Below are 14,447 nucleotides of genomic sequence, written 5' to 3'. Positions count from 1 at the left end.
ACAACAGTGACAACTTTTGTGCAGCATGTGTGACTCGAGGCGTAATGCATTTGCATACTCGGTCTCTGCCTCCACCATATTGAAGACGATCTGGTTCCTCTTCCTCATGCTCTCAGCGTGAGGAGAGCAGATGTAGTCCTGAACAATGATCTTCCACTTCCTCCGACAAAGCCAGCCCCGCATGAAACTCTGAACCTATAGATATAAAGACGTAGTAGTACAACAGACACAAATGAAAAAGCTTAGACAAGTTGGGTTATTTTTGTTTTTGTGACTGTATTATATTTATTCATTCACCTTTTTGATCTTTTTGATATCTGGGTCGTCGTTTTCATGGAAGACATGGTAAGGCCGCATGCGCTCCTTAGTTTTGTTCAGAGCTATAATCTATTGGAGAAATTCAGACACAATAATGAGCACAATGTAGATGGCTTGACAAAAAGATTTAAATGTTAGGTAACAAAAATATCCATAAGGCTTAATATAAACTTTCTGCTTTTTCTAGAAGGACGTTATATTCCTGTAGGAATCACCATTGATCTTTTGTGTGTGCGATAATCATTGTTGGTGTGTTTTCACCAGATAAGCATTAGACTTCCTCATCTTTGACAATCTGCTGCTTTCATTCACGAAGAGAAAATGAGAGAAGAGGGAGGCTCTCAGCTGGTGATGGTAAACAAATTAAGGATTACATCATGCGCCTTATCACCTGAAGTGCACAGAAAGTGCAATCTTCTCCTATTCTAAACTAATCGATATAAAGCATACTAGTCTTTTTTCTTGTCTGATTTTACAGCCGTGAAATACTCAGCTCAGACAACAGTGACAGATAAGCCTGTGACATTTACTCGCTGCAGACAAGAAAAGACAACCACAAAGTTAATGCCATCTTCATTAGCTCTGAAAATGGAGGAAAGGGAATGAGCTGGACAGATGCCAGATCTCTTAGTGGAAAAACAGAAAATCAAATTTCACTACAATACAGAGGAGCAGTTTTAAATACCAGAGATGACCAACTTCAAACATAGCCAGTAAAGGATGTTTCTTACCAACACTACCATCTGTGCAGAAATAAACCCAGCAGAGGTGTAATACTGGTTTAGCCTCAACTATTTGTTCATACCTTTAGGCTTCTGACAGGCGTCTGACAATATAAGTTTATTACATAGTGAGTAAAGCATGAAAGATGAAACCCAAAACATTTTCAGCCACAGTGCTTCATCTTCATTTTCTTATTCACTAGCGTGATCATGCAAATGGCAGCAGAGAGGAGCATGTCTGCCAACTGTTGACAGTTACAGTGGCTAGTTGGTTTAATTATTCATAAACACGGAGCAACACACACACACACAAACAAACAAACACGAGTAAGCTTTAATGAGATGGATCACCAACTGCACACTGGCTTTCTCTTTTTCCACGAGCAGTCGCATTGCACTGGCAGATGTTTCTTAACATAAAATTACTTTCTTTCATGTTTTCATTATCAGCCAGACTCCGTGTATCCCGCCAACGACAAATAACACCAGTTGTAGTAGGGAGAAGTATCTGCCACACTTGTTGCTTCGAGGGAGAATTTCAAATAAAATCATCATTACGTGCTAATTCGCTAAACAGAGCGCTGCTGCTGTCCCAAAGACAGAAATACCATATGCAAGTCAAATGTTTCTGCAAGCGGCTATTGACGCAAATGAGCAGAGCGCTGTCAAGTGACAATGACAGCAGAGCTTTGATTTGTGGAAATGTTTGCAGCCGGCCCAAATAAGCAAATAACATCGCCTGGGGACAACTGCTGCACAGACAAGAATTCAATTTGAGTCGAGCAGCTGCACAATCAGAATAACTTTACAGTTCCTTCTGGTAATTCCTGTGCCAAACAGGAGAACATAGAATACGAGAACAGTGCTCCATACATAGCATTCATTTCTTCTTTGATAGAAGAATCATGATAACTTACATTGTTTAAAAAGGAAAACTGCAATTACTTTCTCTTTATTTTTACAGGCTGATATTTTCGGAATAAAATAACTATAGATTTTGTATCGCCTGATACACTACCAGTGAATAAACCTAATGAAAGCAAGCATAGCTTAATTCATGAAGGCCACAGATAACAGTTTAGCCACAATGTCAGCTAAACGTTCAGGTGTTACCCTTTTACACCATTTAAACTGCTTTAGTATGCCTACTGTTGCTGTGCATCTGCAAGTGGCTTTGCAACCCACCTTTACCCTCGCTACTTCTTTTATGCTTTTTAACTCTTTCCCTCTTGTTTCCTTTTTTGAACTGAGTGGTTTCTGTCATATTTCAGGACTGCTTCTAGAATAAAATGACTGAGTGTGCATCAGAAGTTAGTAACACCCCATCCCTGTGCAGCCAACCTTGGAAAAATCAGGAATCTATTTTAATGGTTGTCAAAAATTGAGGTGTCAAAAATCATCATTATGGATACTGGGGAGGTCGTCAAATGTTGGGGACAACGTTAATCAGTGTCATATGTACTGAATTGGCCGGAGGAACCCACCCAAGGGATTTAAAAAATGTTTTATCCAATCTAATCTATGTGCTGTCTAATCTGTGCTGGGGTCTTGCTGCACCTCACCTTGTTGGAGTTTTCTAGCTCCTGTAATTCTTTCTTATTAACAATGTTGCAGAGGTCACTTTTGTTTTGTATGTGAACATGGGCATGTGATTTATCGCATGTGGGGTTGGCAGCTGTTTGCAATAAAACTGATGGACTGTCTTTATTGAACAGTGGGCTTCTCTTCCTACGCTCAAAGGTAAGTGAGAACCATTCCCACTCACCCCTTTCCTGAGAAAAGACACACATAGTGAATACCAGAATGGTCTATGTACGCCCTCTACATATCTTTCTTGATTGAGTGACTTGTCGTGTGATTTAGGCTGGGAGGGTAATCGCAGAATTAAAGTTTCTTAACCTTTTCTTAAAATCAACTTGGTGGACATAGTGAAAAAAGTTAATACATTTTCCAAGTCATAAGACATAAGACTCCTGTACAACTTCAAAAATGTATGACTCATTCTGAAGGGTATCCAAATTCATCAAATCAAATATAATTTGTGGTGACTAGCTAACTCTACATATCATATGAAACTGCACTGGCTGTTTTGCTCAGTTGCTGCATAAATGTGTATGTTTGCTTAAAAATCCTAAAAATCCTTGCTTACAGTTCTTTTGAAAAAGCATGCATGATTTTAAATGTCAGAAGTACAGAGTACTGTGTGCTTTTTACTATGAAGACAGCTAGTCCAGAACGACAGGGGTTCTTTTAATAAAGAGGACAGTTAAATGCAGAGAACCAGATGCTATCTTCTGAATTCTTTCAGATGTACTTGCTGAACTGTATCCTAGAGGAAGAATTTTACAATCTAAAAAAGAAAAAAAACATTTACAACAAAATTCCACAAACAATACGAATTGTATGTGGTATGAATAAAATGTTAACGATTCCACCTTTTAAGGTCTATGTGCATTTGTGTCGTGCGTTTTCACACATGCATAATGTACCTCTGCTTTAAGCCTCTCAATTTCAGTGTCCTGATCTTCTAGCTGAGTGCGCAGCTGATTGGCAGCGACCTTCTCAGTCTCCACGATCTGTACAAGGTGGATGTATTTCTGCATCAGCACCTCTCGTTCGATGATAATGTCAGAGTAACTGAAAAGTTCACAGAGGATAAAATGTCAATATAAACAGCTAAATAATATACTGAAAACAGAATGTATAAAAAAATAAAAAATGAATAACAAGTTGCATGCATAAAACACAGTAGCTCTCACTGCTTGCTGTTATAGTTTATATAGTGGGGGAAATAATTATTTGAAAGAAAAGAATTGAACAGTCTCTAATTTTTTATGGTAGTTTCATTTTAATGGAGAAACAGAATATCAACCAAAAATCCTAAGAAAAAAACACATTACATAAAATTTATAAATGGATTTGCATTAAGTGAAATAAGTACTTGATACTCAAACAAAACATGACTTGTTTCATATTTCTTGGCTACTGTGTGGCAACTCAAGTAGCTCAAGTAACTCAAATTTCAGATTTTCTACAGGACTAAGGACCTGGAGACTGGCTAAGCCACTCCATGACCTTCATGTACTTCTTCTTTAGCCACTCATTTGTTACCTTGGTGATATGTTTTGGTGCTTTAGGGTTCTTGCTGAGGTAAGAGGGTTCTCCCTCAGCCCTTAGAAGAAAAACAGCTCCAAAGCCTGAAAATATTTGCTTGTGGGGATGGTGTTGTTTGGTTCATTAATTATTTCACTCAGTGAAATCAATTTACAATTTTTTTGTCTTCTTTTGTCTCGATTTGTAGTTGATATTCTCTCTCTTTCCTTTAAAATGAATCTACCATAAAATTAGAGGGTGTTAATTTCTTTGTAAGTCAGCAAACTTACAATTTCAGCAGGAGATCAAATAATAATTTATCCCATTGATTACTGCTTCAAAGAATAACAAAAATCCATTTATGACAGAAATATATGCCACTGTGTAACCAAAAGTGTGTTTTCTTTACAAGAGCACCCTGATGTTGATTTCATCAGGTTTATTTGTCCTATTAACTATAAAAGTGTTTACTATACATGCTAAAGATTTTTACAGTAGATATAATATAATAATATAATTTCCCTTTAAAACTGAAGCTCATAATCATAATCATACATAGAGCACTGGTGCAATTATAAAGTACCAACCATAAATTAGAAGCAATGCCCAAGATGCTTTACAGCTATTAAATATTCTGTAACTTATAATTCCCCCAAATTTCTGAATATTGTAAGTTTTACAGCTCTTATTTATGAGCCATTTACGAATCCTGCAAATGCAAACTGTAAAATGGTCAATATAATGTCAGTTAGTTATAGTGTGTTTGTCAGATTTAATGTTTTCACATTTTAGTGTCTTTTTTACTTTGGCTGTTTACTATATAAAGCTGATACATAAAGGATGACTTTTGTACAATATTCACAAGAGGTGAAAGTGAATTAAAAAAATGCCAATATACTATTAGAAATACTTTTTATATAGTAATGCACTGTGCATACCTGGCCTGCTGGATGGCCTCCACCCATTCATCGCACTCACACTCTTCCTCTGTCCGTAGCTCCAGTGGTTTCTGTCCATCATGACCAAACATGATGAGGAAGTAGTGCTGACAGAGAGATAAAGAAGGAAAAAAAAGATTTTTACATTATTGTGTGACTCTCAAACTGGACAGAAGTGTTTCTGTTGTACCTTTACTAATAATACCAACTTTAAAATATTTCTTTTTATATGCTTTCTATCTTTTAATTGCACAGATTATTCCCACGTAGAGTTCTACACATTTTACACTAAGCAGCTATATCTATCCCATAGCGTGGAGAAAAAGGGACACAGTACGGGGGAGGATGGGTGGCTCAGCACGCTTAGCACACAGTTCTCATCTGTTGCTCCCTTCTCCACCAGCCTTTTGCCAATTAGCTCGCTCGTTGCCTCCCTCTTTCCCTTCTCTCGTTTTCTGCCTCCCTCTCTTATTACTCTGATGAATTTCTCTATGTAACTGCCTTCAAAACACTTCCCCACACTTACACACAGACACATGCCAATACATGCAAGTGCAGAGGCACACACCTACAGTAGAGCACACACACTAGGAATTATGTGAAGTGATAGAGGCTTTTATTCAAATGGTCATGTCCTGGGGCACTGGGTTACCAGAAGAGCTGCTATTCTTAGTCAAGGAAAACAGAGACGACTGAGCTCTGCATTGGCTTTCTCTCTCCTCCTCTTCTCTCCTCTTTATCCCACCACCTCTTTCCTCCTCCCTCTCTCTTTGCACTTCACCTATCATCCCACTCCACCTCCTCTGCCCCGCTCAACCAGCATCCTTACTTTTCTTGTTTTCTAATCCCACTCCTCCTCCTCCACATCCCTTCGTACTTTCATCTCTTTGTGTCTCTCAGTAAGGATTCAGTGAACCAGATAGAGTCCAGAGGAGAGACGTTTGCCCTGCAGGAGGATGGATGGGCTTTGGCCCCTGCAGTGGGGATGAGCTGGGGACTGAGGACAGGATATGTGAACACACACACACTCATAGACCCTCCTCCATTTCTATCCCCCTATCTCAGCTTTTTATGTATCTGTCATTTCGATTCACTGCCTGGCTGTATTTTATTATATCAACAATAATCTGTGCTCTAACAGCCTTTGACAGGGAGAAGGATGGGAGGAGAGAGGAAGAGAGAGACAGGAGAGGGAGGTGTTACATAACATTTCTTAACTGAGTACATATTTCTAAATTGTGTCACAACCCAACAAGATAACATTTCCATGGCAACAAAATATCTGCCGCTGCTGCCTTGTTTTGCACTTCCATTTTCTCCTTATGAGTGCTGCCTCTATTAATTTCAGGCTTTTATTTATCCATCATGCAATTTCAGGCATAAAAGGAAATAGTCTTCAACAGGAAGTGAAACATTGAGCTTAAATCTCTAGATGGATAACCTTTTGCACATCTAACATAATAGGTGTTATGTATTTAAAAAAAAATAAAAGTAAGAGTCTTGCATTAAAAATGTTAATTCAATAATTATATTTTCAGCATATAGTAGTTAAATATAAAAGTCTATAAGATACATATAAGTAACAATCTACTAGTAAACAAACTTAAAGTTGTGTAGTACTCTATTGACTTTTGGACCAGTCGTAGCACCACAGACCAACTGTTTTCCCATTTTTCTTGTATTGTTCTTGAAACATGAATGCGGATGCACAAACGTAATTGGATGGATAGCGGCACAGTGTGCTTGTAATATGCAAGTTACAGCACAATTTAAAATATTAAAAAGAATAAGGTTTGTGAATGTTTATGTGGAAGGAAACACAATACCCCAGTTTCTTAGACTTCAGGGCTTTATAGAGTGAGTTGGTGAGAAAAACTGAAGGTAAACATAACTTTTATTGTTTAAAAAAAACTTGTCAGGGCACCTTTAAGCAAAGTATAAATTTTCATGCTCAGTGCAGTTTATATTACATATAATCTTTTTTCCCTTTCAGGCATGTAACTTATTACGCAATACAAACATTGCACTTATTTGCACTAAATTTCTCTTTGAATGTGATTAACTACCTTTTGATTTATACCTGCTACTTAACAGATCTTAAAGATGGTATGTATGCTTGATATATATTTTTGTATCCTGCCTTAACATTTCTATTCTACCATTCTGCCAAGTTTTTGTTGCAACTGTGACCCAATTGTCACCAGGCAATCATTAAAGTTTAATGTTATCGCATCCTTAACAGAAGATTCTGCATCACGCTGGACCCCTAAAGCATTCCAGTGAATTGCTCTGTAACATTGTACTGTGTCCTCATTAGTTGGAGAGATTTTTTTATTTTTTATTTTTTTGAGGACTTGGCTGCTTCTACGAAAACTATAAAAAAAGCGAGAGCTCTGCACATCTCTTGAATGGTACTCTGACTGTCTCTGAGCTATGACCACAGAGCTTCCCAACTTTACAGTACAGATCTGGACTCCTGGCTCAGTCTCCCTTCAAATCGGTTCAAGCGTACCCTTCATCCCTGAGGGCCTTCGTTGTACTGTAAGAAATTTCATTTAGACAAATAAAGACAGCGAGGAAACAAAAGGAAAAAAAAGACACTGAGCTTCTTTTGTGCTCTTTCACTCTTTATTTCACTTGCAACCAATTTAACAGTCACCTGATACACTCTTTAAATCCTGATGCGAGAAACAGCAGAAATCGGGCCGTGACAGCATGACATAAAGTCTATTTTACTATCACCAAGCAAAGCTTAGGAACAATGTAAGGCAAAAATGTTATTATGCAGAACCAATTTCACTTCAATCTTTAAAACTACCTGCTGTGAAAACAGGTGAGAAGCTCTTCGAACAAAAAAATGACTACTTTCACAGTCCAGCACAGCCTAAATGTTGGGAAATGAATGCCTGCCACACATGTACAGGTTAATAATAGTGCAGATGATGAAAAGCTTTTTCTCATTATTAAAGATTTATGAAAGCTGAAACAGAAATTTGTGTTAATAGATTTATTAGCCAAAAATGGCTGGGGGACCCAGAAATACTCATCTTTTTTAATAAATATTTAAAAGCAGAGATGGCAGAATCACTGTGATTGGGGACTGAAATAGCCAATAATGATGCAACACTACCGTCTGCTTTGGGATCTGCACTGATGAGAGCAAAAACTGCATTTTGCATTACTACAAATAGACCTTATTTTTTAACTTCATTCTGAATATCAGTATTTCAAAGCTATTTTCTGCATCAGTGTTCTGTGCTTCAAAGAGACATTAAAACCCAAACTATTAGAAGTTTTAGCTTCTCTAGAGTTAAATTAGTATGACCTCAGCACAGAAACTCCACAGTCATACATGCTGTAGTATATAACTTGTAGGGTAGTTTGGACTTCATGTCTCAAACACGAAGCCCAAAGAGACATTTTTTTATCATGAAAGAAAGGCAGTTTTCCCAGCCTTGCTATCAAAAACCCAATATACTTTCATGACTAGGGTATGAGCCAGTTGTGTTTTTGCACAAAAGCACACAACAGGTGTTTGTGACAGTTCCAGCTGCTAGAATAGTGAAGCTGTACGTAGGTATGCTTGCTGTTTTTCTAGTTTAACTGTATACATAACCATGAATTAGCACAGCACTTGTTCAGTGGTATATGTACAGCAGAAGTGCAACTTGAGTCGAACCTTATTAGGTGGAAAAGTCACCAAAGTTTTTAAGCATTAAAAAAAATGAATTAAAGTTATGATCATCACTTTAAACCTCTATAAAAACTGAGCTGCATCTCAGATGCTTCAGGCCTCAGTTAGCTGTTAGAAAAAGACTGAACACGTTTTATATTTTTGGAATTTCCTTTGGACAGACCAGACCTAGGTAGAGGCACTTGTCTATAATGCACAGGACTACTTTTGGAGCAAACCAAACACATTATATCAGCACAAACAGCTAATAGCAACTGTCAGTTGGTGTCTATTGTCTATCTGTCCAAAAGCTAAAGTTTGGCTGAAACTGCATCATGCAACAGGACAATGATCCCAAGCATAGCAGCAAAACTACAGCAGAAAGGAAAAGAAAAAAAGGTGTTTCAATTGTGCGGTCAAAATTCGGACCGCATCCAAACCAAACTGTAATGTGCTTTTTTTGTTGTTGTTTGTTTTGTTTTTTTTACAGGACTTGGTGGAGTCCTCCCATGACCAAACTTTCTTTTTTAAAAATCAACACTTCATTACCTCATGACTTTATTCTTATGTTGGATTAACCTAATCCAGTAGCTCAACAGAAAAGGTACAGAACATTCAAATTCCTAAAAAGATTGAATATGGTTTGTAAAAGGTTAACTGTGATGAGTAAGCAGCTGAAAAATGTTTATAAATATCAACACTACTGCTTTCACTTCTTAATCACAAATCTAATGCAAATGAGACAGCGCAGCTAGCACACAGGTGCACAATTCACAAAAATAACGGCCTCACACAGTGTGTGGAGTTGTGTGTCACAGGACTATCGAAAGCAAACCACAATGCTGGACTTAACTTTAAACTTTAGGTGTATGGAAACAAATACTAAAAAAAGAAAACAGTGCCACCATTGAGTCAAAAATGCTACAAGCGCAGATGCAACAGAACAAGCATTCAACAGAAAAAGGAAAAGGTAGCTGAGTCTGTGACGTGAGAGAAATAAAGAGAAGGGACTGACACGTAGATAATGAGAGAGAACAGTTTTCAAGGAAAACGCTAACAAAGGTTGGCTGAAAAGTGCTACTTATCTGATACATCTGAAAATACAAGCAGGTGTTTGTCTGTCATTCTATAGACACACTGATTACATGGCAGAAAGGCAAAATTATTAACAAGCAATTTCAGCACAGAGTATAATCTGTCTCCTTTGAGTCCCACTGCATGGTAATTACCATCACAGGGGAAAAACAGTACAAAGCAGGAGTCACAGAACGCAGACCAGAGTTGTGTAGGCAAAACTCTTGTAATCTATAATCGGTTTTTCTAGTATGCTTTTGAGGGTGTATATGTACAATCTTCAAAGATCAGAAGAAAAGAAAACTAAAGGACAAAAAAGCACATGCTGTGATTGTGAGCAATTATCAAAGCAGACATAATCTCATACCACCTGTTGTTGGCAGGTCTCGTGGTGGAAACAATCCCTCAAACACAGCAGCAAGAAGTGATTGGCTGTGTGTGAATTAAAAGGTTATGTTGAAAACCTTTTAATAATTTAAACAACACATAACAACAGTAATTAAAGGTAAGTAATATTTCATTGCTGGTATCGTCTATCAGAATATCACTGATCACATGATCAGCATTCATTCATACTTTTCATCAGCCCAAATATATTTTACTATTACAGGATTCAAATCAGCTACTTAAACAATAAAAAATAATTTGTGAGAAGTAGTTTTGGAAGGGAAAAAAAAGGAGTATAGGTTCTTTTTTTCCCACTAATCTTCTGTATCAGACTCATATCACTTCTTTATATTCCTCTCATTTCTCTCCTGTTGTGCTGCCACAGGCCATTAATGTTTTCTGCTCATAAAATGCTCCAAGGACAAGAGAAAAAAACTACTATTGTCATGGAAACCTTCTACACTCAATAATTCAGATTTGCTTTACCTTATAACTGTAAAGTTGTTTACATGCACAGCCATCCCTCTAAAAATGAAAACTTTTTAATACATTTCTATTGTTATTCATCAGTAGATCCAAAGTACATCTTCTGCCTGGGATCATTAAGCTATTGGCACAGACAATTTTTAGAGGCTAAACAAACATAACAAGTAGATTAGTGAACTTCAGAAAGCTGCTTGGTTGGGTCGGAGCTTGTTTTCATCTAACCCTAACCCTATGCATTCATTGGAGTGAGTGTGTGTGAGTGTTTAGAAAAAGTACTTAGGTGTAGATAAAAATGCTTGTATAACTGTGTGAATGGGTTAATGAGTTTTGTGCACTTTCAGTGCTCAATTAGAACAGAAAAGCACTATATAAATATTCATCTATTTACCTGTAAGTCCGTATTTTGTCATTTTGGGCAGCGCTAACTTATCAGTTTCCTCTAAGATCCTAGCTTCCTTATGTTTACATCATCCTAACGCCTGAGAAGAAGAAGATGTTTCTCTTCAACCTTCAAACTTAACCTTTCAGTTCTTTCTCCGTTTCTTTCAGAACCAAAGTAAACAGTATGTCTCTCAACATGACAAAAAAAATGCCAGTTTTGACATGCTTCATTTTCTCACTTGAGTGGAAATGGCTTTCTTTCGATATTTTTGTAAGCCCCACTCTGTAATTTCAAAAAGCTTTAATTTACTATATAATGCATGAACTGTTTTTTTTTAAAAATATACTTCCTGGAGACTTGTCATTGCAAAGTGACACAAAACATTAATCTGACAGCAGCAGCGGCAGCAGCGGTACTTTATGTAACCACCGAATTCAGCTAATGATGTAGGCTACCAGCTAATGTGACAATCACTGAATCAACATCCCACATCCCGCTGTTTTTCCATTGCCCTCCATGCTGTTCACTTCCTTCAAAGAAGTTTGTATAATAAAGTCTGGGGCAGTCTTTTCCTCTCTCACATACACAAATAAAATATCCAGACTGTTCTCACACATATCTACCCACAGTATATATACTAATATACTAATAACTGTTGCCCCAGAAAACTCTGATTGGGGATTACCTGTCTATCTGAGATTTTTTTAAAAGGGATTAATCAAATTGCTCCCCTCCTCCGCAGTTTATTTTCACTCCTATCCTCCTACTCTACTAGTTAAATACACACAAATTAAACACGCAAAAGCAAATCCCTCATATGAAGGCATCAACAGGCTTTTGGCCTTATCTTACACATTTGTTGCGTTATAGTGACTGTGTGACTTTATTGCCTTAATGCAGGAGATACTGAATTGGAGATTCCTGTAATTCCCAGAGAGCAACATCAGAGGCTTCTAAGCAGACAGTGAATCAGTTTGACTTTTTTCTTGAGAAAACTAACAGGATCTTGTAAAATCCAGTCCTCATAAGCAAAGACAACATATATGAAGGCACCAGGCGGTTGTATTCCTTCATGCTACAGTTTGTTACAGACACATCTCCTACATCTATACCTGTAGCTAGAAGGATCATGTATAATAGATGGCAGCAGCTCCAGATATAACACCACTTGTGAATACAGAGGCCCAATGCCAAGAGCTTCAACCACCTAGGGAGTAACCACAAACATCCTAAGCCCATCTGAGGAGAATGACGAACATTGGTTGACAAATACAATTTATATTATTCTCACATGTACCCTGCCAAACATGTAGCAGCATGGTGCCTGACAAATTTTATAAACAGGATTAGTCCTCTAAAATTAAAGGTACTCAGTATAGTGTAAGAAACAGCAGAGTGTTAATATTTTTACTCACCTGTTTCCTTTAATGATCTCTTTTCTTTTGAAAGAAAAACATTAAATTTTAATGCAATATTTACCAGGTGGGTGAAACTACGCTGTTCGTAAGATGGTTTACTACAGTTAGAACTCAAACTAAGTTTGAAAAAACAACAAAAATTGACTGAAACAATGTTGTATAAAAATAAAACTAAGTTAAACTATACATCTCTCTGAGGTTTGGGTCCATTTTGACATGATGGCTCGCACAGCTGCTGCAGATTTGTCGCCTGCACATCCATGATCTAAATCTCCCTTTCCATCACATTTGCAGAGGTGCTCTATTGGATTGAGATCTGGTGACTGTGGAGGCCATGGTCATGTTCAAGAAACTAGTTTGGAATAGTCTGATGTTTGTGGCATGGCACAGAAGATGGGCACACTGTTGTCATAAAGGGACCGTCACTGGGAGAAACAATATTCAGGTTTACTGCTGTGTTTAAAAGGTGATCAATTGGTACTAAGTGGCACAAAGTATGCCAAAAAATATCCTCCTGACCATTACACCAACAACAGCCTCCAACAACAGCCTGAAACTCTAGTATACCCTTTCTTTGCATTTACACCAAATTCTGAGACTACCATCTAAATGTTAGAGCAGAAATTAAGACTCGTCAGACCAGTTATTGTTTTTCCAAGCTTCTACTGTCTAATTTTGGAGAGCCTATGTGTGAATTGTACCCAGTGTAGCCTTCTGCTACTATATCTCATCTGCTTCAAGGTTCCATGTGTTGTGCTTTCAGAGATTCTCTACAGCGATTGTAACAAGTTACCTGTTACCTGCCGTTCAGCTCAAAGCAGTCTGGCCATTCTCCTCTGACCCTTAACATCAACAAACAATTTTTCCCCAAGAACTGCCATTCATTGGATATTTTCTCTTTTTTCCTGTAAAGCCTACAGATGGTTGTAGATCTGCAGTTTTTGACATACTCAGACATTTTCCACAGAAGTAAGAGTACTAGCTACTGTTCACAGGTACTTGTAGTAGAAGTGTTTTATTGTACATAAGATCTGCTCCCATTGTTACCAATGGTAAATGGTAAATGGCCTGTATTTGTATAGCGCTTTTACTAGCCCCGCCTAAGGACCCCAAAGCGCTTTACATACCCAGTCATCCACCCATTCACACACTGGTGGAGGCAAGCTACAGTTGTAGCCACAGCTGCCCTGGGGCAGACTGACAGAAGCGAGGCTGCCATATCGCGCCATCGGCCCTTCTGGCCAACACCAGTAGGCAGTAGGTGAAGTGTCTTGCCCAAGGACACAATGACCGAGACTGTCCGAGCCGGGGCTCGAACCGGCAACCTTCCGATTACAAGGCGGACTCCAAACTCTTGAGCCATGATCGCCCAATACTTTGAATAATTTCATATTTCAAACACAACAGACAGATTTTAAGCTAGATGCCAGCTTTAAATTCTGAAACTAATGAGGTTCATAATGGCTCTAACACTTGGCAAAAAACTTAACAGCAAAATGAAAATCAGCCCGCAGAGAAAAGCAAATCAGACTCAGGGTGTACGGGACGAATCGGTTCCAATTAGTGCGCGCAATAGTGAAAACACAAGACCCAGAGAGGGGGACTTAGAGCTAGAGGAGCTTTCTAACGAGAACTAATTACACACACACACACACACACACACACACACACACACACACACACACACACACACGCGTGAACATGAGGAAGTCAGCACTGACACTTCGGCTCTAGTGTGTCGCCCCACCTTTTCACTTTTGTAAAAGGAAACCCGTCTGTGAATACACTGTAGCTACACATACACACTGTATTAAACTCAAACAGCACTCAGTTAAATGATTGTAACTTTCCCATGCATCACATCCATTCTAATGAAATATTCAATCCCAATGTAGTCCAATTAGTCTGTCTACTTCAAAGCAAACAAACTGCGCTGCAAACACAAATTGTACAAAT

At 38.1% G+C, this 14,447-nt stretch overlaps 1 protein-coding gene across 2 annotated transcripts in view; it reads right to left on the bottom strand.

Moving 5' to 3' along the window:
- Nucleotides 1–14,447, bottom strand: part of rasgrf2b (Ras protein-specific guanine nucleotide-releasing factor 2b) — a 42,787-nt gene that overhangs the window by 22,886 nt on the left and 5,454 nt on the right. For both annotated transcript variants that reach the window (XM_039620701.1, XM_031750162.2), the window contains exons 2-5: nucleotides 5,072–5,178; nucleotides 3,530–3,677; nucleotides 298–387; nucleotides 59–195 (exon numbers count right to left, since the gene is read on the bottom strand). In XM_039620701.1, the coding sequence (XP_039476635.1) occupies nucleotides 59–195; nucleotides 298–387; nucleotides 3,530–3,677; nucleotides 5,072–5,178 (482 nt within the window). The remainder of the gene's footprint in view (nucleotides 1–58; nucleotides 196–297; nucleotides 388–3,529; nucleotides 3,678–5,071; nucleotides 5,179–14,447) is intronic.

Source organism: Oreochromis aureus, linkage group 12, assembly GCF_013358895.1.
Source record: "Oreochromis aureus strain Israel breed Guangdong linkage group 12, ZZ_aureus, whole genome shotgun sequence".
Classification (NCBI taxonomy): Eukaryota; Metazoa; Chordata; class Actinopteri; order Cichliformes; family Cichlidae; genus Oreochromis; species Oreochromis aureus.
Note: the sequence above shows the minus strand (reverse complement) of the source record. Positions and strands in the feature narration are given on the sequence as shown.